General features: G+C 41.8%; 1 protein-coding gene and 1 pseudogene across 4 annotated transcripts; both read left to right on the forward strand.

Moving 5' to 3' along the window:
* Positions 1-264: 264 nt before the first annotated feature.
* ATL3 (atlastin GTPase 3) lies at positions 265-26,351 on the forward strand. 4 transcript variants are annotated; one of them, XM_006105613.3, is made up of 13 exons: positions 265-464; positions 8,223-8,437; positions 8,577-8,720; positions 11,273-11,377; positions 11,856-11,906; positions 16,874-16,930; positions 17,582-17,674; positions 18,280-18,418; positions 22,026-22,153; positions 22,763-22,819; positions 24,370-24,441; positions 24,828-25,259; positions 26,089-26,351. In XM_006105613.3, the coding sequence occupies exons 1-13, from the start codon at positions 419-421 to the stop codon at positions 26,173-26,175; spliced, it is 1,626 nt and encodes a 541-aa protein (XP_006105675.1). In that variant the 5' UTR covers positions 265-418; the 3' UTR covers positions 26,176-26,351. The 4 variants fall into 4 exon arrangements, with proteins under 4 accessions (XP_006105675.1, XP_023602356.1, XP_023602358.1 ...); XM_023746588.1 differs by lacking the exon at positions 265-464 and adding an exon at positions 1,236-1,256; XM_023746590.1 differs by lacking the exon at positions 265-464 and adding an exon at positions 10,105-10,174 and having other exon boundaries at positions 8,295-8,437; positions 8,581-8,720.
* LOC106694887 lies at positions 5,192-6,257 on the forward strand (annotated as a pseudogene).
* Positions 26,352-26,892: the final 541 nt, after the last annotated feature.

The following is a 26,892-nucleotide window of genomic DNA, read 5'->3' on the forward strand; positions in this document are numbered from 1 at the left end:
CTTCTTCTGCTTCCTTCCCGCCTGGGATGAGTGCGCAGAACCAGGAGCCCTGGCGGGGACCCAGAGAGCATAGGACTACAATTCCCAACGGACCGCCGGCCCCAGTGCGCAGTCCCAGGTAGACGGCGGCGCGCTTCGCGCTCCCGCGCAGGCGCACACAGGTCGGGGCGGTGGCGGGATTCGGCCGCGTGCGCTTTCCCGCTCCAGCTTGTCCAGGGCTCGCCGCGCCCGCAGCCTCCCGTCGGGCCTCGCCCACCCGCCCTGTGCTCGCTCCCTCGCGGTTCCGCGCTCCCCTCCATCTCCCCAGTTTCTCCCAGAGCCCAGGCCCCGCCTGTTTCCCGCCTCCAAGGCCAAGTTTGTTCCCGCCCAAGCCCTTCCCTCTCTGAGCCCTGCTGCTTCTGCTAAGGGCGGAGGCTCCATGTTGTCTCCTCATCGAGCGGTAGCGGCTGCCTCGGGAGGAGCAGGTGAGGCGCCTAATCCTCCCCCCCCCCGCCCCCGGGCCCACTGTGTGGCCACCCCCGCCGCCCTTCCGCCAGAACTCGGAGGGGGCCGCCCGTCCGCGCCGCCGTTCTTCCTTGTCCCGGGGCTGGGACCGCAGGTCCCTGAATTCGGAGCCGGGGGCTGCTCGCTGGGCCCGGTCGGTCGGGCGCGGGCGGCATCTTACTCGGCCCCAGGCTGGGAGCGAGCGGCCGCCTTCGGGGGTCGGGCCCTGCGCCGGGGGAGGGCGCTAGTGCTCCTCTGGGCTGTTGCTGCGGGTCTGGCGCCCCCCGCACCCCTGGGGCGGGTCCAGAGGCTTCAGCCCGGCTCTGGGCAGAGCCCGGCGCGCAGGGACGTCCGCCCCTTTCCCGCCCGAGCGCTTCGCACGCTCGGGGACCGGGAGCCCGGGGCGCCGGGAGCCGGGGGCCGGGTGGCTCCGGCCGGGCCGACGCCGAGGGAGCGGGAAGGCGGATGCTTTTCCCGTCCCGCTGGTACGAAGGCCTTGGAGGACGCGACGCTGCTGGAGCTGGACGCTCCCTTTCTATCCTGACGACCTTGAGGCCCCACAAGAATTGAGAAAGTTGGTCTTGAGCCCACACTGCACGGCCACGAAGGAGATAACAGAATGCGGCCTGAGTTATTTGTTAGGAAGTTCTTTTAGGACGTGTGGTACTGCACGTTGTTCTTTTGCTTTCCTGAAGACAAAAAAGAAAAAAAAAAGAAAGAAAAAAAGTAAAAGTATTAAATGAAAACCAAATAGAAGTGACCGTAAATCACGGGTACGCCTTCGCCTGTCAGTTACCTGGCTTTATTGTTTAACGTGCTGTTGAAATTGCCACAAGTTTCACTTGCGAAATCGAGAGGCAAGAGGAGAAGGTAACATTGGAGGATCGGTTGGTTAGTAAGTCAACCCCAGCCCTCCAGCCTGAAGACGGAGTTGGGTGGGATGTTTTGTGAAAGGGAGGGAAGAGCTAACGGACCAGGAACGCGATCTCACATTTTGACTTGCTTTTGGAGAAGCAAAACCCACATAGTTTTCATCTGCGGCAAGTACTGAACGTGGCAATGTCCCGAAATTCTAAAATTAGTACTTTCTTTTCAGCCCCCATAGACAGTAGCTTGTAGTCTAGAAATCCCTGCTGTTTCTGCTTTAACCACCTGCAAATGAAACACTTGGATGGAAAGTTCTCTACGTAATGAAGCGTTACACTAGAACAGCACATTGTCTTGTTAGCTAGGGTTTATCTCACTGGAGTAAACGTGCAATTCAGAAAAGCAGTAATAAATAGAGGATAAATGTGATGAGGTGTACTAGCATAATTTTCTTAGTTTTCACTAAACAGGCTTTTAAAAAATCGGTTCAGCACTTTTTCATTTTTATGATTTCTAAATCATAGAATAAAGAATATAGTCATGCTAATTATTTAAAATAAAATACAGAATTGTAAGAAGCAAGCAATTTAAAGTTTATTCTACCTCTCCTGTTCCCCAGTGGTCTTATTAACAATTTGGTCACATATTGTTATTTGTTTTTTGGGGGTCACATATTTTAAGGTTCCTATGAAGTACCTTAGGGAACCCTAGGTTGTCTGAACTTGTTTGAGAACGGGTTTAGAATTTACCTTTAATGACTAGGCGTGCCTGTTAAAGTTTTACGGCCTTAATTTTCATTTTGAGAAATTGTTCAAATAACACAACTACGTTTTAAAGTTAGTCTCAATTCTAAAACATTTCCCCAAGTTATCTTTGACGTTTTAGAAGCATATTCTCTAAGGTCTATCAAGGGGGGAAAGTGAGGGGAAAGCTTTTATTTAAAAGAAAAATCTTTTAGTTGCCATAGCGTTGTACTCAGCACTGCTGCATATAACCTGGGTTTTTTTAAAAACCTGTGGATGCTTGGGACCACCCACAGATTCTGATTTAATTCATTGAATGGTCAGGCAACAGTTAAAAAAATCCAAATCTAATTTTCATACTAATTTATAATCACATTTCCCTATAGGTGATGGCTTATGTTTGAATTGGTTTGTTACTATATAGGAAGTATAATTTGTAATTCAGTATTTGTATTAGAAGTTGATGTTCTTCATTGCAAATTTCTAAAAAAATGTTTTTTATTGGCATTTTTTATTGTTAGAACAGGTTAGATGTATTTCACAGCTAAAAGAATGTTAGAAAATCAGAAAAACAGGGCTTTACTGGTATAATAGGCAAATAAGCAGGTGATTAACTCTTCTTATGCCTTGAAAGGATAAGGAATCTCAGGCAAATAAATACTGCCAAATAAGAAAGCCTTACTAAACTGGAACACATAATTAAAACCTTCAGGTAATGAGAATGATTTTTTAGTGATGGTCTCATTTTTAGGGAAAAGTCAAATAAGATGAATATTAACTCATTCTCTATTAAAAAGATGCCTAGCATCATTTTTAGATTCAGCTGCGTCTCTGCATTTCTGAATCTTCAATACTGTTTAGTCATAATTGATCTTCATAAATCATGAAGCACTCCAAAATTCTTAATTGACAAATGGTTTTATTCAGCATTCTGTGCTAAAATAAAATATAAAGATTTTTTACAACAGATGAACTGAGAAAAAGCTTCTTCCAAAATCCTTTAATTAATCAAGATGTAAAATTTCCCCTGATATTGTTTAGTTGGGTTTAAGTAGTACTTTCACTGAAACAGCCTTAAAAATTTATGGGTATCTACCATCATACTCCTACCTTGAGACAAAGTAGAGCACATAAAAGTACTTACTCATCATCACCACAAAGGAACCACACCCAGCAGTTCTAGAGTTGGCTGAGGGCTTGTACTTTCTCTTGTGATGATGTTTTCTCTGGCCTGGTCTGTGAATTAGCTTTAAAAACTGCCCGCACGGACAAGGCATGAAAATGGTATGCTGTTTCTGAGTGTGTTGCTTTTTGACTAGCGAATGGATTTCAAAAGGAGAGTGGAAAACTCTCGGGTCATAACTTTACCCTGAGTCATGCACTCTACGCAGTGAAATGTTTCTAACTGAGTTGATTTGCTTTTCGGAGCTCACTGGACAGTAAGGATGAGCACTGCGGCTGGCTCCACCCCGGCTGATTTTGTAGAGAAAACCGAGACACAGAGAATAAAGTGGTTTATTCAGGCTGTTACATTCCGTGCACAACTGGGCCCCACACTCTGGTCTTTCCTGATTGTTGAGCAGGCCTTACTCCTATACCTATTGCCTCACTAGAATAACAACCTTTGCCAAATCATGGAAGGGAGGTATGACAGGATTTGATGGTGTATTGCATACAGGAAGATAGGGAAGATGTGGAGTCTGAACCAAGGAGATTTGAGAAGTGGATTAACTGAGGATTCATTTTGAAGACACTAAATGTAGATTTCTAAAATGTTAGTATTGGAAGGGTTGCTAGAGCTTAAATCTTGACTCATTTTTCTGTTGAGACTGAGACTAGACATGCCCAGAATCACACAGGTTGTTTGTGTTAGAACCGGAACAGGATCTTGTGTCCTGACTCTTATGCCCATATATTTCTACATATTACTCCTTAGAGGTGGAATATCCAGGTGAATCTGTCCCTTAGGCAGTTGTACATTTGGACCCGAATGCAGGTTAGAAGTTAACGAAGTGGTATCACCAACATAGAGGGTGTAGTGAAATGATACACAGCTCATTGAGGGAGTGAATGAGAACTTCCAAAAGGATTGAAGCAGAGCCTCGGTGTATATCATAGGAGGCTGGAAAGAAGAAAAAGAAGTGAAAGATGATAAAGAGGTTCGAGGAGAACTAGGAATGTACAGTGTCACTGAGTACGTAGATTTTAAGAAGTTTTAGAAGCGGGAGGCTGTTGTGTTTTGTCACAGAGAGATAGGATTGAATGAGAATCAAGAAAGGCTGTCAAATTTGGCAGGAGAGGTCTTAAATAAACTGGAGAGAGTGAGAGGAAAATCAGATAGCAAGGTGCTAAGGGGAATGGTTCCATATGTAGATGAAGACATACCTTCAAGGAGTTTGACAATGAAAGAAAGACTGGGACGGGGAAGGGAAGAAACTGATCTTTATTGAGGTTTACTATTGGGTTTAGTGTTCACAACACTAGGAAACTATTACCCTGCCTGTGTTAGGTACTGAGGCTGATGCCTCCTAGTTGCTCTACTCAGGGGTTCCCAGTCTGGGTTGTAAATCAGAATTACAATATAATAATTGTGATGAGTAGAATAGCTATGTGCAAGGTTTTAGTGGAAATAGGAGAGTGGGTCTACTTTATTAAGTCCCTAAAATGTGTCAAACACTGGGCTTTGAGGTGGGTATTAGATTTATAAATAAACAGAGCTTTAAGTGGTTAGAAATTTATCCATAGTCACATTGTGACTAAGAGTGGAGTTTGTTTATTCCACAAATATTTATTGGCTGTCCATTATGTGTGGACACTGTTCCAGGATATTGGGGAATATAGCACTGATCAAGAGACAAAAATTCTGCCCTAACCGGTTTGGCTCAGTGGATAGAGCGTTGGCCTGCGGGCTGGGGGGTTCCAGGTTCGATTCCGGTCAAGGGCATGTACCTTGGTTGCGGGCACATCCCCAGTGGGAGGTGTGCAGGAGGCGGCTGATCGATGTTTCTCTCTCATCGATGTTTCTAACTCTGTCCCTCTCCCTTCCTCTCTGTAAAAAATCAATAAAATATATTTAAAAAAAAAAAGAGACAAAAATTCTTACCCTCATGGAGCTTACATTCTCGGTGGGAGAAAGTAAGGATTTAAGCCCTGCCTTGTCTTGCCCAGAGCCTGTTTTCTCTTTAGTATCCCATATACTTAGGTGATGTGTCCTCTGAGGGAGGCTGGGGAGATCAGGACAAAGGGAGGGTAAAGGTGAGTGTTGAAGGATGAACAGGTGTGTTTGTGGGGAGTGAAGAGGGGAGAAGCATTTTAGGCGATGAGAACAAATGGTTGAGGAACAAATGGGTGAGAACAACTGGAGGTTTAGGAATTAGGATAGTACCTGAATCCTAATGTTCTCCCAGTAGAAAGACCAACAAGAATACATTTGCCTGGGAGAATGAGGAGAATAAGAAGTTAGAGGAACTAAGGCAGTGGAGGGGTGGGGTTTTAGTTTCAAGTTGTCTATAAAATGTTTGTGGTAGCCTTTATGTAGTTGCTGTCATGATATGTTCATGTACTGTAATGAAGGAGTTCAGCCCTAAGGGACTGAGGTAACATCATCAAAGAAACACCTGGGGCCCCTCTTCCGGGGATGGTGACTTCAGGCATTCCCCATGGTCCAGCGTTGGACATGCCGTCAGAGGCTGCCTACAATACAGCCTCTAACAAAACTAGGCTGCCCCAAGCCCCTGGCAATAGAATTGCTTACCTTTATACCCAGAAGGTTGGGAATGCACCAGAATCTCCATGTGGTGCGTGCCCAGGCCGACTTAGAGGATTCCATGCTGTGAGGCCTGCAGTTCTAATGAGGTTGTCTACAATGAAAAGACTTGTCAGCAGGGACCATGGTGGGGCCACGTGTGCTAAATGTGCCCAGGACAGGACCAAGCGTGCCTTCCTTACTGAGGAGCAGAAGATTGTGAAAGTATTGAAGGCGCAAGCAGAGTCAGAAAGCTAAATATGTTGAAAAATGAAGTTTTTTTTGAGTAATAAAAGCAATTAAAAGGCAAAAAAAGAAAAAAAAGAAACACTTGTGGATGGTGACTTGGATGATCAACCTTATAGGCAAGAAATGTTGGAAGATGGCTCAGCCCAGTGGTCAGCAAACTGCGGCTCGCCAGCCACAGGTGGCTCTTTGGCCCCTTGAGTGTGGCTCTTCCACAAAATACCACGTGCGGCCGCGCATGTACAGTGCGATTGAAACTTTGTGGCCCATGTGCAGAAGTCGGTATTTTGTGGAAGAGCCACACTCAAGGGGCCAAAGAGCCGCGTGTGGCTCGCGAGCCACAGTTTGCCGACCACTGGCTTAGCCTAAGGGAATGGGCCCTAAAATTTGGATTAAGGGGTCTAAGGGATTGGGGAGTCTGAGCTGTGAGGATAAGTCAAAGGACATTCACATGACATCTGGAAAGAGATGAGTAGAAGTAAAGTTTTACTTGGCAGATCTGTAATATAGTCCCATTGTCCTAGAACAGTGATGTCCTATGACATGCGTGTCAGAGGTGACACGCGAACTCATTTTTTTGGTTGATTTTTCTTTGTTAAATGGCATTTAAATATATAAAATAAATATCAAAAATATAAGTCTTTGTTTTACTATGGTTGCAGATATCAAAAAATTTCTATATGTGACACGGCACCAGAGTTAAGTTAGGGTTTTTCAAAATGCTGACACGCCGAGCTCAAAAGGTTCGCCATCACTGGGCTAGGTCCTACCTCTCTTGTTGCTCCAATATTCCTAGGGTGTTGCCCTCATGTGCCTGGTCGGGGATGACTCACTCTCACTTCTCCATCTAGCCAGCAGGAAGGGGGAAAATGCGTGACCTGGAAGTTGCTATATCATTTCCAGTCAGAATTTAGTCACACGATGACACCCTAGCTGCAGGGTTGGTTTGGAAATGTGTTTCTTTTGGGCAGTTAATATGCCCAGCTAAAAATCTATTACCTAGCAGGAGGGAAAAACATTGGGTGAGCAACCAGCTATCTCAGAGACTTTGGTACTGCTTTGAGCGGTTTATCCATAAGGTCTGAATAAATTGTTCTCATGAGCTCTTTTATATGAAACACTGAAGGTTTTTAAGTCCTGAATTCACCTGCTGTTGTGGCAATAAGAAGAACCCTAAGAGATTATTCACAGAAATGTTTCCTTTCTTACCACCAATAATGGTAAAGAAAAGTATTGGTATACATTTATTACAACAATAGCATGACTTTTAGTATATGTATTTGTTTTCTAATAGTTTGTAAAAAATTAAAAAGTGCCAAGAACCCTTTTGTTGTTATGTGATAAAGTATAAAAAGTGAGCAGCAGTTCCGTAGCTTAAAGGGTAGATAGACTCTGGCAGTCGAGTGTTGTTGACTTTGGCTGCTATGATCATGCAGCCTTTTGTGCTTCCCAGAGCAAAGTAATTTGGGGACCACTCTTATGAGTCTTCCTACCTGTGTATGCTTTACTTTATGTTTGTCCTTCAGTTTACTTTAAATGGATTCATTCTTTAAACTTAGCCTCCTTCTAAGCCATGAACCATTAAAACGTGGTTTTGTTTCCTAATATACATTAAAATGCATAATTATTAAAATAAAATCTCCTTTCAGCTGCCTAAAACATCTCTTAATATCAGTGGGATAGACTCTCACTTAGGGAAATAGTGCTTTGCTTCAGTCCTGAGCCCCACTGCTACTTTTTTGTAAACTTTCCACATATCCATAGCTATTAAGTAGCTTTGAATTTCCAGGCGTTATCTTTTTGCTTTCAACTCTGCTAGGGAAACTACTGATACTCAACCACCTGAGCCACACCAGCCAGGGCTGATATATTTGTCTTTTTCTTAGGGATTTCTATATTGATTCTGGATATGAGTTCTTTGGATATAGGTATTGTGATATTTTCTCCTGTCCTATGGTTTGCATTTTTACTCTTAATGATATCTTTCAATGAACAAAAATTACTGATTTTAATGAAGTCTAATTTGTCATTTTTTTTATGGTTAGTGTTTTTGTACCTTAACTTCTTGCTTTTTCCTTGTTCAAAAATACATATTTAAAAATATGTTGAAACTAATGTTTTTCTCTGTAACAACATAGGTGATGCCATGGAGAGTGGAAAGCCTGGTCCAGTGCAAGTTGTTTTGGTTCAGAAAGACCAGCATTCCTTTGAGTTAGAAGAGAAAGCCTTGGCCAGCATCCTCCTGCAGGACCACATTCGAGACCTTGATGTGGTGGTGGTGTCAGTGGCTGGAGCCTTCCGAAAGGGCAAGTCTTTCCTTCTGGACTTTTTGCTCCGGTACTTGTATTTCCAGGTACGGTAGAATTACTTCATTTCAAATCAGAAAAGGAGAATTTATGTTCGAAAGAGCAAAATAAGTTCACGTGTTATTCTTGATGTTTAAAAGTACTCAAAATTTTAGGTTTAATGGAAATGTCTTATTTCTCCTGTAGAAAGAAGGTGGCCATTCAAATTGGTTAGGTGATTCAGAAGAACCGTTAACAGGATTTTCATGGAGAGGGGGCTCTGACCCAGACACTAATGGGATTCAGATCTGGAATGAAGTTTTCACTGTGGAAAAGCCAGATGGGAAGAAGGTAAGGAAGAAAAAGGCTTACATAATAAAACAATGAAATAAGAACTTTAATGCACATTTTGATACTAGTAATCCAGTTAAAAATAATTTTTATTAGAATGATATGTTTATGGTTTAAAAATAATGCATGAATATAGTTTAAAAGGTCAAATAATAATATAAGGCTTCTAACAAAAAATAGTAAGCTATAGCCCTAGCCGGTTTGGCTGAGTGGATAGAGCTTGGGCCTGCAGACCGAAGGGTCCTGGGTTCGATTCTGGCCAAGGGCACATACCTCAGTTGCAGGCTCCTCCCCGACCCGGGCCCTGGTCAATGCACATGTAGGAGGCAACCAATTGATGTGTTTCTCTCACATTGATATTTCTCTCTATCTTTCCCTTTGTCTTCCACTCTCTCTAAAAATCAAAGGAAAAATATCCTTGGGTGAGGATTAAAAATAATAGTAAGCTACAGTTGTAGAACCTATCCCCAAATTTATTTGTAAGGGTCAGGAGGGGCAAGTCATGTGTGTCTTAAAGTGGAAGAGGGGCTTTGGAAGTACCACTGGTTTTTTTTAAACAACCTTTAACCCATCCCTTCCTAAAGCACGTCTTCACAGCTGCTCATTTCTCTCATTTTTGAGTCTTTTTGGGATTTAAGGTTCCAAATCCCCTCTTCAGGTTGTTTAGTTGTAGCCTTTTCCTAAATGCTAAGTCATTCATTATTTTGGGGGCTGAAGAGCTGATGCACAACTCTTGATTGCTGTTTTTATATTTTATATTCCTTTTCCTATGCATTTTCTTATTTTATTTCTCTGTTTGAGTGAAGGTTTCAGGAGAAAGATATATTGGAAAACCCCCCTTTTTTTTAAATGTATAGATTCACATACAAAAAAATGTGTAGCACAATGAGGAGCTTATCACATTTTGTAAAGAAAGATAATCTAGGAGAATGAAGAGTTTTAACATTGAAATATAACAGTAACTTTTTTATAGAAGGAACTTTAGATATTATTTTATCCAACCTTTTAATTCTTTTAACAGTTTATTGAATTATAATTGACATTTCATTCCTCCCTTCCTAGCTTTTGTGCTATTGTCACATATTTTACTTTAATATTGTTTTTATTTTAATTTTAATGGTTTATCTTTTAAAGGTATTTAAATAATAAAAAGTCATATAGTTACCCATGTAGTTAGCATTAACTGTGCTCTTCATTTTCTGTGTGTCCATATTTCCATTTTCTTGTCCACTTTTTTCCCTCTGTTTGAAGGACTACCTTTAACATTTCTTATAGTGCTTTGCAGGTGCTGAAATCTTTTAACTTTCATGTTTCTGAAAAGTCTTTGTTTTAAAAAATATATATGCTGGGTATAGAAGTCCAGGCTGATAGGTTTTTCTTTCAGTGCTTTGAAGATGTCACTCCCCTGACTTTTTGCCATTGTTTCTGACGAGAAATCCTGCTGTTACCCTCAGGTGCCTAACGTCTTTTTTGTCTGCCTGCTTTTAAGGTTTTTCTCTATTATTTTCTTTTAGCAATTGGATTATAATGTGTCTTAGTGTAGTTCTCTTCGTGTTTCTTGTATTTGGACCATGTTGAGCTTCTTGAATCTGCAGGTTTATAATTTTTATCAAAATCGGACATTTTCTGCACTCATTTTTTCAAATATAATTTTGCCTCATATCCTTTGGGGACTTACATTATATATATGTCAGGCTGCTTGACGTTGTCTCATGGCTTGTTTTTATTTTAATTCTTATTTTTCTATTTCCTTTTTTTTTGTTAATCCTCACCTGAAGATATTTTTCCATTGATTTTTTTTTTTTTTAGAGAGAGAGAGTGGAAGGGAGGGGGAGAGACACACAGAGAGAAACATTGATGTGAGAGAGACACATAGATTGGTTGCCTTCCGACTAGGGCTGGGGATTGAGCCTGCAACCAAGGTATGTGTCCTTGATTGGAATTGAATCTGGGACCCTTCAGCCTGAGGGCCAGTGCTCTGTCCACCGAGCAGAGCTGGCTAGGGCTCTGTTTCCTTTTTGATGGTTTCTTTTGGTAGGTCTTTAAATTCACCAATCCTAATAACCTGTTAACCCCATTCCGTGTATTGTCATTTCAGACAGAATTTTCATCTCTAGAAGTTCAGTTTAGGTCTTTTTAAAAAATCTCCTCTCATTTTTTCTTTTATTGATTTTAGAGTGGAGCGGGGAGAGAGAGAGAGAGAGAGAGAGAGAGAGAAAGAGAAAGAAACATTGATGTGAGAGAGATACATGGATTGGTTGCCTCACATATGCACCCCAACTGGGATCAAGCCGGCAACCTGGCATGTGCTCTGACCGGGAATGGAACCTATGACCTTCTGGTGCACGGGGTGTCGCTCCAACCAACTGAGCCGGAATGCCCAGGTTGCAGGTTCTCTGCTCAAAACAAGGCACCTAAATAATTACTTTTCTGTTAAAACCTATAAGCAGCCGCTTAAGCCTCATTTAAATGTTACCTGTATTTCTCAAGTTCTCCTGTACATTTCCCCCTTCTCACTTTAACATATTTTGTTTGTATTTTCCTTTTTTTAGGTTGCAGTTGTTTTGATGGATACCCAGGGGGCATTTGACAGCCAGTCCACTGTGAAAGATTGTGCTACCATCTTTGCTCTAAGCACCATGACTAGTTCTGTTCAGGTAAAACCACTCGACTAGGAAAACACATTTGTAGAGGAAATAAGATGAAGGGGTTACATCTAGTTTTAGTTATTGTTTTGTTATCAGAATTTCTACGGCGATACATAAATGTTCTTTATAGACCACAGATATCAGTTAACCTCTTACAGGCTTAAGAAGGAACCTAAACTGTTTTTCTACTTTGCTCATAAATTTATATAAAGTCTCTAATAAGAGTCTGAAAGTGGAAATTGAAATGACATCATATAGGAAATGTAGATTTGTTAATCACGTAAGAAAACTATATTTTAAACTGTAAAGGAAGAATTATGTTATTTCAACCATATAAGAGGTAGTTTTTCGAAGGACAGGTGATATTACTGTTGAACAGACTTCATATTTTTATATGCAGACTTTTAAATGTACAAAGCAGTGCTTTAGGCTTATTTGAGTTTGTTTGAAATTAGCTAAAGTATCAATTTGGATGTTTGTTTTCTAGATTTATAATTTGTCTCAGAACATTCAGGAAGATGATCTTCAACAGCTACAGGTATATATTCCTCATTTAAATATCATATATATCTTTTAAAAGTTTTAAGACAGAAAAATTTTACTTGAGTAGGTCCAGCAAAAGAGTGAAATATGGAGGAAGGTTTTTGTTCATAATAATCCCACACTCCGTATGTCTATCACTGAGGTGGTCAGGGAAGGCCGTAATGAGTTGAGCAGGGAACTAAAGAAAGTGGCCAGTAAGTTCTGTAGACATATCCGGGGGAAAGTGGCATAGGAGAGGGAACAGCAAGAAGAAAGATTGTGAGGTGGAGTGTGCTTGGCAGGATCAAGAAATAGCAATATATTTCTTTAAAAACAAAATAATTCCTAAACTTTGGCCTTTAATGTTACTACTGGGAATTACTCATGCTTTATGACCCGTGGTTCTACACCAGTGCCATGACTCAGTGGTTGAGAGCTGTTGCTCTGTAAAACATTTCCATCAACACTTATATTTGAGCCCCTAACCGGTTTGGCTCAGTGGATAGAGCGTCGGCCTGCGGACTGAGGGGTCCCAGGGTCGATTCCAGCCAAGGGCATGTACCTTGGTTGCGGGCACATCCCCAGTAGGGCGTGTGCAGGAGGCAGCTAACTCTCTATCCCTCTCCCTTTCTCTCTGTTAAAAAAATCAATAAAATATATTAAAAACAAACAAACTTGTATTTAAGCCCAGCCGGCATGGCTCCGTGGTTGAGCGTTTTGAACAAGGAGGTCATGATTCAATTCCTGGCCAGGGCACATGCCTGGGTTGTGGGCTGGATCCCCAGTGTGAGGCTTGCAGGAGGCGGCCAATCGTGATCCTCTCTCATTATTGATGTTTCTGTCTCTCTCTCCCTCTCCTTTCCTCTCTGAAATCAATAAAAATATATTTAAAAAAACAAACTTGCATTTGACACCTTTTCACCTGAAACTATTTTCTTTCTAAGCTTCTTCCTCTCATACATTTCTTTGAATGCCCACCTTGTGTGAGGCAGTGGGCATTCAAGGATACAATTGTACAATAATGTTATAGATACAATAGTGCTTGAGGCAGACATGATTCTTTATGGATTTTGTGATCCAGTCAGTGAGAGAGATACATAAATTAATAGGTGTGGGTGATGTAACAGCACCACAAGCTGGGTGGCTGAAAACAACAGAAATAGGAAATGAAGCCAAGAGAGAAAGGGAGAGAGCTAGAGGAGAGGTGGGGACAGGTGGAGGTGGAGGAGAGGGGGACCAGCAGGGCACAGAAGAAACGGAAAATGTGATAATTCAGGGGAGGTTTAACATAATAGTAGGTATTTTAGTAAAAGAAAACAGAAAATGGAGGGAAAGAAATTATAAAAGGAATATAAGATGATGTTCTAGAATTGAAGGACATGAGTTTTTGTCTTTTCTGCTAGGAGCTTTTTTCAAAGGTCTGGTGGTCCTTGACCCTCTGTAGTTAACAGTGAGCCGCTAAAATCTGACTGGGAGCTTTGGTAAGAGGCAGCCTTGTATACTGTTCTGGATCGCAAAGAAGTGATTGGGAAGATGATTTAGCTATTTGGTTGCAACTTCTATATGTCTATATTTGCAGACTATTATTGTTGGACTCAAATTCCCCAGAGAATTCTTTAAACTGCCTAGGTTGGGAGGGTCGAAGCTTGCTAAGGCTCTAACAGAGTGTGAGGGCTAAAGAGTTTCTCTTTCTCTGTTCAGTATGTTTGTAGACTTTAAGTACCTATCTATCTATCTATCTATCTATCTATCTATCTATCTATCTATTTATATAAAAGGCCAACATGCTAAGTGTCCCTCCGACTGTCTGACTGGTCACTATGACGCGCAATGCAGGAGCTGCTGTGACGTGCACTGGCCATTTACAGAGAAATGGCACCGTGGATCTGGAGCTGACAAAGCAACACTTGGCTTCCCCCAAGTGGGACACAGGCCCCGCCACCACCCTGGAGCAATAGCCCACCAAATCACAGCCAACACTGCCAAGACCCCATGGTGCAAAATGTGGCCCACAGCCCAGCCCAGCCCAGCCCAAAACAGTCGCTATGGGTGCCGGGTAATGACGTCACGTAGCAACGCCCGGCTTCCTCTCCCTAGCGACTAGCCTCCTTGGAGTTTCTTCAGCCCAGGAACACGACTTGCTTTATAGCCAGGTGCAAATATTTCACACTTTAACCAAATGTCTGTGAAGCATTTTCCCGTGCCTCATCTCATTTGATCCTCATAGTAGTCCTAGAATAGGTAGATAGGAGACTTGGTAGAATCCTATTTTCTTTTCATTAGCCAGGAAGCAGAGATTTAGAAAGTGTAGAAACTTGACCTGACTGAAAAGAAGTAAGAAATGGTGGACCTTAAAAATAACTTCAGGTTTTCTCACTGCGCAGAATATAGTCAAACATGGCTACAGTTAAATATTTCACCCTTTGTTCTCCCGTGTGATCTACAATAATAATCTGCTTCGTATTGATATTTACTGCTGTGTTGCTGACAGTTATCTGAAAGAGAAGTTGGGGTGCTTCACTGGACTGCAAAAAGTTTAGCGAAATCAAAAAGCAGGTCTAATTAAGCAAGTTTGTTTTATATCTATAAAAGGCTAAGTTGACTCGCACATCCACAGTACATATAAAGCTTTCGCTGGTGCCAGTTGCATGCGTGTGTTTCCATCTGTCATTGTCGGAAATTGGTTGACACTTCTATTATAGAGAAAGGGTGAATAGTGATATTAACACATTGTGGACCAGTAGTTTTATTGCTAGCTTTACCCAATGGCCAGATAAGTTTCTATTGAACGAGTACAAAAAACGTTTTACATAAATGTTAAAGGCACACTTTAAAATTAAATACCCATTGCATTTTGAAGTTATTTATTACATGTTCTTACAAGCTAATATCTTTTTTAAAAAAAAATATATTTTATTGATTTTTTACAGAGAGGAAGGGAGAGGGATAGAGAGCTAGAAACATCGATCAGCCACCTCCTGCACACCCCTGACTGGGGATGTGCCCGCAACCAAGGCACATGCCCTTGGCCAGAATCGAACCTGAGACCCCTCAGTCCGCAGGCCGACGCTCTATCCACTGAGCCAAACCGGTCAGGGCAAGCTAATATCTTTTTAAAGTATTCTCATGATTGGCCACATGCCTTAGAACAGAAACCACGAGAATTCTCGTGATCCGTCTGCAATGTGTTAAAATATTTCTTCTAATTAATTTCCTTTCAATGTGCATGAATCCGTGCACTAGGCCACTAGTTTCCAATAAGGTAGGGGACTTCTCATTCAGCTGAGTTTGGAATCAACATCTATATTCTTTCTGGTTTATCCTCTCCAGAAAGTGTAATTCCAACTTCTGTGGGGGCAGGAAGAGCATGGGGAAGGGAGCAGGATCTGGGAGTGTTAGGTGCTTTCTCCAAAGACTCTCAACCACTTCTTTAGTTATCTCTCTCATCTCTTGCTTCTAATTTCTGAGCCTTTCAGCGATTCCACTGAGAGAATCTGCTTATTTCTGGATGGCCCCTGCCTCTTGCTTTCTCTGTCTTAGGGCAGAGAAAGCCCAAACCCAAGGCACTTCTTGTTTGTCTGTTTTCCTTCCAGTGTTTTTACAACTCTTGTCTGTTGTTATACTATTTCTCATCATCTTTGTCCTGTAAATTTATAACTTTTAACTGCTTTTTGCTGTACTTTTAGTGAGGCTTCATGAAGAAATAGAGGTAAAATGTATGTGTAAACACTAACTTAAAGAATTTGTTTATCCTGTCATTTGGATGACATATATACTGTGGGCCCTGTACTTGTGCTGCTGGAGGCACAATAGTGCACAAAGCAAACGTTCCTGCTCTCGTGGAGTTTCAGTGCTAGTAGTGAAGACACACATTGATCAAGATAAGTCCTATACAGGTATAGTATGTTAGATAATGGGACATGTTAAGGAGAAAAATTAAAAAGAGGCATGGGTAGGAACCATTGTGTGGTGAATTGTAATCGTTTAGGTAGGTGGTGGTGGAAGGCTTCATTGAGAAGGAGCCATTTGAGTAAAGACCTTAAGAAATGAGGGACCCGCCCTGGCTGGTTGCTCAGTCGTTATAGCATCAGTCTGCACACACAAGGGCTGCTGGTTCGATTCCTGGTCAAGAACATGTACCTGGGTTGCAGGTTTGATCCCTGGCCCTGGTTGGGGAGCATTCGGGAGGCAATCAATCAATGTATCTCTCTCACATTGATTTTTTTTCTCTCTCTCCTTCTCTCTCTTTCCTCCCCCCCCCCCTCCTTTCCTCTCTCTGAAAATCAGTGGAAAAAATATCCTTGGGTGAGGATTAGCAACAACAACAAAAATTAAGAAATGAGGGACCTGACTGCACAGCTATTTAGGGGAAGAACATTATAGGTAGGAAGAGAAGTCAGAACAAAGACCCTAAAGTAGCTGTGTGCCCAGCACATTTGAGGAACATCAAGGAGGCCAGCATGGTGGCATCACATTATAAGAACTGGCCTTTTATACTGAACGTGGTTGAGGGTTTTGAGCAGAGGCCGGGTGTGATCTAACTAACCTTATTGATAACAGCCATGGTGGCTGTTGTATGGAGAATGGTGATGAGGAGGGGCAGGCAGACCAATTAGGAAGCGATTGCAATATTCCAAGCTACATGGAATTTGTGAGTGGTTGGATTCTGGATTTGCTAATGAATTGGGATATAAGACAGATCCAGGATTATTTTAAGGTTCATGGCTCCTGTGGGCTTTGAAATTGTAGAACTTTGGTTTCATATAAGTAGGAGTCAGGTCTGTTAAATGAATACTTTGATAAAGAATAGCCACAGAAGGCCCCCTCCCTCCCAGGGTGTCTGCGCCTTTCCCTTCCCCCACTTCATCCCCCACACGCCTGCATCTCCTGAACTCTGAGGGACCCCCCCCCCAAAAAAAAAATTGCCACAGAAATACTTTAATTTTGCCTTACAAGCCATAACTCTTCTTCTTCTTTTTTAAGCTCTTCACAGAATATGGTCGTCTGGCAATGGATGAAATTTTCCAAAAACCCTTCCAGGTAGAATGTTCACTATAAATGCCACTCAAATCTTTATTTTAGTTCAGAGATCAGCAAACTGCAGCTCACAGGCCAGTTCTGGCCAGCTGCCTATTTTTATGTGACCTATGAGTTAGGAATGGTTTTTACATTTTTAAATGGTTGAAAGAAATCAAAAGAGGAATACTATTCTATGACATGTAAATTATCTGAAATTTTAATGTCAGTGTCTATAAGGTTTTATTTAGAACACAGTTATACTTATTTGTATTGCGCATGGCTGTCTTGTGCTACAGTGGCCTAAAATATTTACTCTCTGGCCATTTACAGAAAAAATTTACTGACCTTTGTTTTAGCTAATTATTTCATGAGGATGGGAATGCATAGTAACCTGAGTAAGATTAGAGGAGCGTTAAGTATTGTTTTCCTTTCCATTCTAATGTGGAAGGTAGATCTGATGTATGACTAGCTAGTGCCATACTACGCTCCCCATCCTTGCCTTTGGCATACTTGTTTATAAGGTTTCAGAAACATCACAGAATAGCTCAATCCTTCAGCACGTTTTCTTATCTCCTTTGAAGAAGCTGGCATTGTGCAAAGGAGTACTTAAATTGTAATTTTGAAAATGCATTTATGCAACATTACAATGTGTGCTGCTCTTTTCCTAAATAGACACTGATGTTTTTGGTTCGAGACTGGAGTTTCCCTTATGAATACAGCTATGGACTACAGGGAGGAATGTCATTTTTGGATAAGCGTCTACAGGTAAGTAGAAATATAATATGGGAATTACCTAAAAGCAGTGATAGCTTTCTCATTTACCTTAGCTATTGTATTTCAAGCAGATTACAGTTTGTTAAATACTTATGCATGTTAACACACACTAATATTACTCATGTTTTGAAGAACCTGGGTATACAGTGCACAGGGATTGTGGAGAAGAACTCTGGGCAGAAGCCCCAGCTTTGATTGTAATTCCATTTCACATTGCACGTCAGGTTCCACATGTGTCTTTAGAATGTCACATTCAGAACTTCAGTCTGTTTTTCTTGTTCAAAATTCTTACGTGTGTTTTTTAAAAAAATATATTTTTATTGATCTAAGAGAGGAAGGGAGAGGGAGAGAGAAATAGAAACATCAATGATGAGAGAGAATCATTGATAGGCTGCCTCCTGTACACCCCACACGGGGGATCAAGCCCACAGCCTGGGCATTTATTGCTTCTTAGGGTTCTGTGTTTTCTTATTGGAAAAAACATAGGCCACTCTGACCCATCAGAGTTGGGAAGTCTTCTTTCCTTTGTCTTACACCAGTGGTTCCTGGGAAGAGAAACAAATGGTCTTTTGTAAATTGTGGGTCTTCATTGGCAGGTGAAAGAACATCAGCATGAAGAAATTCAGAATGTCCGAAATCACATTCACTCATGTTTCTCGAGCGTCTCCTGTTTTCTTCTGCCACATCCGGGACTCCAGGTGGCCACAAGCCCTGAGTTTGATGGGAAATTGAAAGGTGTGTTACAAATGATGTTATTTTAAACATGTGATTTGATCTTTGGAATTAAATAGTGACCAGAAAATGTCAAATAAGGATCTGGTGTTGCCCTAGCCTGTTTGGCTCACTGGATAGAGCGTCAGCCTGCGGACTGAAGGGTTGCAGGTTCAATTCTGGTCAAGGGCACATGCCTGGGTTTCGGGCTCAATCTCCAGGGGGCAAAGGGGGTGTGCAGGAGGCAGCCAGTCAATGATGCTCTCTCATCATTGATGTTTCTATCTCTCTCCCTATCCCTTCCTCTCTGAAATCAATACAAATATTAAAAAAGAAAGAAAGAATCTGGTGAATGCTTAAGAGAAATAGTATGTTCTCCAAGAAAGAATAGTATTTGGAGTCTGGGTCAGTTTTTGCTCTTGCCTTACTGTGACCATCAGAATTATAATTAGCTCATCTTAATTTCTCCATCTGAAATGGTGTTGGCAATATCCATTAATGATCTTTCTAAGAGACATGTTATGATTATTGGTTTATAAAAGATGAAAATGCTAAGTAAAAGAAGACTAAACATTAGTCAGCTAATGTTTATCAAGTAAAATTAACTTCCCAAAGAAAGATAACACAATGTGTGGCATGGCTATTGTTTTCATTTTATTTGTGATTATAAAAAAACCTGATGCTGAGTCATTTGTTAATATCAGGAAGTGCTGACTAAATAGTAGCTTAGAGAAATCAGAGTTGGGACTCATGGGTTCCATTATCTTATTTTTGTTCTTTGAGACCTTGAGTCATTTAATGGCTAGACATCAGTTTCCCCATGTGTTAAACTAAGCACTTTTGTTTATAAACTTATCTGAGCTTCTTAGGTTCCCAGTAAAGTAGAAATAATAGTAGTCGCCAATTTTAGATATCCAGTCATGTTCCCAACTGTCTTAGTCTGGTTGGGCTGCTGTAACAAAATACCATAGACTCGGTAGCTTATGAACAACAGAAATGTATTTCCTGTCATTCTGGAGGCTGGAACCCAAGATCAGTGTGCCAGCATGGTGTGTAAAGGGTTATCTTCCTGGTCTCAGGTTGTATATTCATATGTTGGGAGGGGCTGGCGAGCTCTGGGGGATCTCTTATAAGGGCACTAATCCCATACATGAGGGCTCCACCCTCATGACCTCCTCACCTCTCAAAGGCCCCACCTCCTAATACCATCACCTTTAGGGGTTAGGATTTCAACATATGATTCCAACAAGGGGAGGGGGGACAAAACATTCAGACCATAGCACCAACATGATACTAGTTACTTTCGCACTTAATGCTTCCAGTAATTCCATGAAACTGATAATATTTTCTTTATTGTACAGACGAAGACACTGGTTTAGGAAAGTTAAGTAACTTGTTCAGTGTACACAGCTAAGTGGTGAGACAGAGGTTCCCATCCTGATTCTTCTTAACCCAAATCCATACTGTGCTGAAGCAGAAACGACTTCCGTTACATCGGGAAGCAATTTAGGTGACATGTACTGCTTAGTTACCAAGAGAACTTGACTCATTCGATGCAAGAAAGTTAATGTACTTGCTTAAGATTTATGTTCCAGCTGGTTGTAATGTTACAAAAGAAACTGAGTTTGAGAGACTTACCTTCACCTTCTATTCGCCACCTGTATGATGTTGTTATGTAGTGGCAGCTTCCTGAGCAGACTTCCGGAGCCTTTAGATGGCATCTCAGAAGTCCGAGTTTGCCCTGACCGGTTTGCTCAGTGGATAGAGCGTCGGCCTGCGGACTGAATGGTCCCAGGTTCGATTCCGGTCAAGGGCATGTACCTTGGTTGTGGGCACATCCCCAGTAGGAAGTGTGCAGGAGGCAGCTGACCGATGTTTCTAACTCTCTCTCCCTCTCCCTTCCTCTCTGTAAAAAATCAATAAAATATATTAAAAAAAAAAGAAGTCCGAGTTTGTGGCCTGGCTTTGGAGAGAAATCTGCTTAGGCGACACTGGAACTAGAATTTTTTTTTTAACCAAAAAAAGCAGTTGTGATTGACTTTTCAGAGTTGAGTATGGAAAGTATGGAAAGAAAGTTGAGTGTGTAGGTGATGTGTCTTTTAGGGTTATAACACTCCATTATTAGACATACTTTTACCAAACCTAACTCTGGTTTTGTTCCTCACCGGTAGGGAAGTTGTTCAGTGGAATTCTTTTATTATTGATTGATTAACTGGGTGATTTTGAGAGAGAGGAAGGAAGAGGGATAGAGAGAAACATCATTGTGAGAGCGAAACTTCAATGTGAGAAGGAAACATTGATTGGCTGCCTCTTGCATGCCCCCTATGGGGATTGAGCCTGAAACTGGGCCTGTACCCTGATTGGAATCAAACTTGGGACCCTTCAGTGCAGGCCAATGCTCCACCCACTGAGCCACACCGGCTAGGGCTTTATAGAGATTGTTATAGTGATATTTGTAATTTGGAAAAATTTCTAAACCACTTTTGTTTATTCACTGCTCTGTCCCCAACTCTTGCAACAATGCCGGCCACAAAAAGGTGCTCAAAAACTGTTGAATCAATAAATGAAATAAGAACACTTCAATTTTACAAATTAGGGTTATGGAGTGTTGAAGAGTTCTTACCTTGATGTGATAACTATCAGTTGGTAGTCTGAGTTAGCTGGAAACCCAGGAAGATGTTAGATGATAGAAATCAGGTTCCTGTGTCTTCATAGTTGGACCAGCTAGTTCTCACCTTGAGGAAAGAGCTGTTTAATGGCTCTCCCGAGTCCTCTGTGGGAACTTTGTAGAAACTGCAGAGAAGCTGTCACCTTTCTGAGACAGTAGGCTTTCCCTCGGGCGGCCCAGAGCGCCTCTCTAAGGAGGTGCTCGAAAATAAATATCATGAAGTACAGGTGCTTGTACTCCTTTTACCAGGAAAAAATGAACAAAAACAAAGAAGTGGGTGAATAGTGATTTCTAAAAAAGTAAGGGGAGCAGAGGATGTAGCAAGGGCCTGGTCTGAGAACTTGAGGGGTTGATGATCTTTTGAAGACCTGGTTAATGAAACTCTTAAAAAAGTGAAATTTCTTGCCCTGGCCAGTTTCTCAGTGGTTAGAACATCGGCCCTCAGGCCAAAGAGGCTCGGGTTTGATTTCCAGTCAAGGGTATGTATCTCGGTTGCAGACTTGATCCCAGGCTCAGGTCAGGGCGCATGTGGGAGGCAACCAGTCAGTGTGTCTCTCACATCAATGTTTCTCTCTCCCCCTCCTCCCTCCCTTCCACTCTCTCTTTAAAAAAATCAATGGAAAAGTATCCTCTGGTGAGGATTTAAAAAAGTGAAATTTCTTGAAAGGCTAGGAAGTAGACCTGAACCTCCCAGAATGAAAACCAGGGTAAGGATATTCTGCATATTCTCTTCTCGATTAGGGAGGTCTTCATACTGCGGAAGGGAAGGGGACAACCAAGGCACATAACAGACTGCTGTTCTGGTCAGAGCCGAAAGTGTCAGACACCTGCCCTGGGACCCTGCCCTCCACTTTGACTAGCATATGTTAAGACAGTTAGACAGCCCTGAAGATTGTGTTTTGTGCTTACCTTGGTTGAAGTCTGTTTGGCTTATTGTTTCCTTCTTCATGGTCCTGTGAACAGATATTGCCAGTGAATTCAAAGAGCAGTTACAGATACTGATTCCGTACATATTAAACCCAGCGAACTTAATGGAAAAGGAGATCAATGGCTCAAAAGTCACCTGCCGGGGGCTGTTGGAGTATTTTAAGGTAATTATGGGCTTTAATTATTAAAATGTTGGGCTTTTGGTAAAACTGGTCTAGGTTTAAACTAATTTGAATTTCAGTATTTTAAAGCTTAGGGAAAAGTTTCATGGGAGAAATGATGAGAGGCGTTTTCAGACTTCAGTGTCCTTCCAGGAATGGGCCACTGGGTGGCAGTATCGGTCTAAGAACCAAATGGATGTTCTTTGCACTCTCTTAGAGTGATGACTGTGGCTAAAGGAAGATTGTTCCTCAAGGAAGATGGTGTGGACAGGAGGTGGTTAGGATGTTGCTGTGAGTGGGAGACGGCACCTAAATGTGACATGACTACCTCAAGGCGGATGGTCACTCTGCCCACAGGTAGTGCTGAGGCCAGTGTGCGTGGGGAGTCTGGCGGGAATCTTAGCCTTGGTAGGCTTCTGCTGCTTGAGACCATTTTCAGTGAACTAAAAATGCTAACATGCACAAGGTGTGTTGTGTTTTTGCTAATTCCTGGGTGTTGATCTAGGTCTTTAGGAAAATTAAGTTGTTTGGTTACTGTTCCTACAATTACAAGTATGATTAATTATGACAGAATGACATTTTTGGTAATTATTTTTATGTTTATATTTTCAGGCATATATTAAAATTTACCAAGGAGAAGATCTGCCTCACCCCAAATCCATGCTTCAGGTACGCAGTTGTTGGACAGCCTAAGTGATAGCTTCGATTTCGTGAGTTGATCCGGATCCGTAAGCAGAGTCCTTTAAGAAGACGGTGCTGTTGCTCTCCTTTCCCATTATGCTGAGCTCTTAATTTCCAGCACATTCCAGCAGTGTGGTTGCCTTCTGGTTTTCTTATCTGTGTTCTTGGTGGTTCAGCTTAAACAGCACGGCCTCTCACTGGGCCTGGTCTTCCCACCAAACATACTGTGACACCCCTGTCTTGCTATCCCCAGGGAGACATCCCCAGCTGTGTGGACAGGCCATTTTCCTGTTTCCTGCTGTCTGCTTTACTGGAGCATGCCCTAATGTGTCTACTTACTGATGAGTCAGCGTTTAATTTCCAATGAGTTTTATTTTCAACATTTTGGTATTTTCAAAGTGTTGTTTTGTTAAAACATGATTCTGATTTTCATGTACTGAACATAAGGCCATTTATTGCCAAATGTTTATTCCTTTAGTAGAAAAAATCTTTCACTCAGGAATTTAGAGTTTGGGATTGACATTGTAAAGATAATTTCTCTCCCTTCTTTTTTTTAAAAATATGTTTTTATTGATTTTTTACAGAGAGGAAGGGAAAGGGATAGAGAGTCAGAAACATCGATGAGAGAGAAACATTGATCAGCTGCCTCCTGCACACTCCCTATTGGGTATGTGCCCGCAACCAAGGTACATGCCCTTGACCAGAATCGAACCTGGGACCCTTCAGTCCGCAGGCTGACGCTCTATCCACAGAGCCAAACAAGTTAGGGCTCTCCCTTCTTTTTTAAAAAAAATAAATATATTTTTACCGATTTCTGAGAGGAAGGGGGAGAGAGAGAGAGAGAGAGAGAGAGAGAGAGAGCGCGCGCTAGAGAGAGAGAAACATCAATAATGAGAGAGAATCATGGATCAGCCACCTTCTGCACACGCTCCCTCTTTTCCCCCCCACTAGGGATTGAGCCAGCAACCTGGGCATATGCCCTGACTAGGAATCAGACCATGACCTCCAGGTTCATAGGTCGATGCTCAACCACTGAGCCACGCTGGCTGGGCTGTTTCTCTTCTTTTTTGACTTACATCTGTTTTTTAACATTTAAAATTAAAGCAAAGGGCCCTGGCTAGGTAGCTCAGTTAGTTAGAGCATCGTTCTGATACACCAAGGTTTTGGGTTCAATCTCCCATCAGGGCACATACAAGAATTAACCAGTGAATGCATAAATAAGTGGAACAACACATTGATGTTTTTCACACACCCTCTTCCTTTCTCTCTCTCTCAAATCAATAAGTAAAAATTGAAGCAAAGGAAATGATTTTGGAGAGGTTCAATTTATGATAAAGGTTCTTATGTGTGGGAACATTTTTGGCAGAAAAGATGTATTTTATTTAATAAACTGGGCTATATGGAAACCTAAAAAGTAGCAGAAGCATAATAAGAAAGAAAGAATGGTGAATAAGGTGCGAGAAAAATTTTACGTGGTTATTTGTCGAAGAATATTAAAAGAGGAAGGACTTACAGCTTACGCTTTCCTTTCTTCAAAGGCCACTGCTGAAGCCAACAATTTAGCAGCTGCGGCCTCTGCCAAGGACATTTATTACAACAACATGGAAGAGGTATGTTGGGCGTATGTCTTATTCTGAAATATCTATAACCTAGACGTGGTTGCTGACTTTAAAAGCCCAAACTTGATCCTTTTTACCGTCTTAAGATACCAAGGGAACACAGCTGTACCCAGGCCACCTGGGAATGAGGGCCTGCTGTCAGGGTTCTAGCCAAGGCTCCTGCCGTGTCACTGCTCTCACCGAGCACCATGGCCCCGGAACTTAAGTGTTCTCTCGGAGGCAGCCACCTGAGCTCTGCTGGCCTTGGTCATCATTTACAGTTAATTTCTAATACCAAAATAGCCTAAGCTTTTCAGCGTTTTCACTTTATAAATTTTATTTGTCACTTGTTTTTAAAGGGATCTTCAACACATTGCGTCTTTCTCTTTGTTTTTTAGGTGTGTGGGGGAGAGAAACCTTATTTGTCTCCAGACATCCTAGAGGAGAAGCACTGTGAATTCAGACAGCTTGCTCTGGACCATTTTAAGAAGACCAAGAAGATGGGTGGGAAGGATTTCAGCCTTCGCTACCAGCAGGAGCTGGAGGAGGAAATCAAGGAACTCTATGAGAACTTCTGCAAGCACAACGGTAGCAAGAACATCTTCAGCACCTTCCGAACCCCCGCGGTGCTCTTCACGGGCATCGTGGCTTTGTACATAGCCTCGGGCCTCACTGGCTTCATTGGTCTGGAGGTTGTGGCCCAGCTGTTCAACTGTATAGTTGGACTGCTGTTAATAGCGCTTCTCACTTGGGGGTACATCAGGTACTCTGGTCAGTATCGTGAGCTGGGCGGAGCTATCGATTCTGGAGCAGCATATGTACTAGAGCAGGTAAGTGCTGCCAGCTGGAACAGATACTGTGTTTCTTTTATAAAGTATCTCCACTTGGCAGAGTTTCCTAGTGAAAGAAGGCATGAGAAAATTTCCTTGACTATTTTTTTCTGATGAGCATTATGTTTATTATCCTTTTTTAGGATATTAATGTTTAATTTTGATATTTTGTTTTCATGCCCAATGATTACCCTTCAATGCAAAAAGTTTTTCAGCTTAGACACAATTGTGTTCCTTGCGGGAAACTTTTAACTATATGTTTGTCAGACACACTTCCTGTGTGATTCTTTCCCTCATCCAAGATTAATTTGCTTTATTAAAAGTCAAGAGCTTTGAAAAATATGAACTTAACAAATTTTTTTGTTTTAAATCTTATTAATGGATGGCATTTTTTCCCCTTAAAATCTTCCAAAAGCCAGTGGCTTTTGACATTGACATGATCTCTAGGTTTATAGATCCTTGAGACTCTGGTTTCTTTTTCTGAGTTGCTTGAACAGATCAGTTCAGTTAGAGGCTTGTGAAGGGAAACAAATTATTTTTACAATGTCAATCCCAAACTCTAGCTTCCTGAGTGAAAATATTTTTTCTACTAAAGGAATAAGCATTTGGCAAGCCTCTAATAACACAATAACAAAGCAGAGGGTCAGCTAACTCCCCTGGGAGGTAGCTGCTGTCACAGGTCCCCCTCCCCCACATTTTCATTCCCCTGTTTTCTGTAACGTACTGATGATGTAGACAGAAATTTTTGAAAGTTGATCTCCAAGGACGTATTCTCTTGATGCTGGGCTGTATTTCCTTAACTTACATGTTGCCTCGTGGACTTTTGCAGGCTTCTTCTCACATTGGTAATTCCACTCAGGCTGCTGTGAGGGATGCAATTGTTGGGAGACAACCTATGGATAAAAAAGCTCAGTAGCATCTTAACAAGAGGATCCAACAAGAACCCAACCAGCCCCTTCTGATTTCTGCATTTCTGCTGTAGCCACAGGTACAGGTCCAGAGGAATGTAGCTTTGGGACCACCCAGGAAGAGCTGAAACATGGCACCAATAAAGGAATAGACCTTTCCTGTGGTTTCAAACTCTTAAACACACTTCCATTTCTGTGGGAAGCGTTTCTTTTCCTTGCTTATGATATAGATCCAAGCTTGCGTCTGTTTTTTATTACTCTCTGCTTTGTGCACTTTATGGGGGGAAGCTAAAGGAGAAAATGGAAATGCAGTTTCAAGTCCTTTATGCGCCACTTAGTGCCTTTTAAAACTGAATTCGTGCTTTTGCAGGCATGAGAGGGAGGGACCGAGGAAGCCTCAGGAAAGAGTCTGTTTGGGGTGAAACCTGTCAGTTCTTTTATACCTTCCTCTATTGAGAAGGATTCCTTTTTAAAAAGTTTACAAAACTGGCAAAAGCTTTAGAACTAAAGACTGAAATGATGCCATTACATAAAGTCTTATAATATTAGAGAATCCTGTCTGCCACAAAGTGTGGAAAACTACTATCATGTTTAAATCTATTCACTGAAATGTAAGGTCTTTTACCTGACAGGCTGTCAGTTTTGTTGCAACATATTTTTTTCTTTTGCCTTTATTCCTATACCTTCTTTCTAGAAAAGAGCAAACATGCCTTGAAAAGCCAGAG

This window comes from Myotis lucifugus, unplaced genomic scaffold, assembly GCF_000147115.1.
Source record: "Myotis lucifugus unplaced genomic scaffold, Myoluc2.0 scaffold_703, whole genome shotgun sequence".
Taxonomy (NCBI): Eukaryota; Metazoa; Chordata; class Mammalia; order Chiroptera; family Vespertilionidae; genus Myotis; species Myotis lucifugus.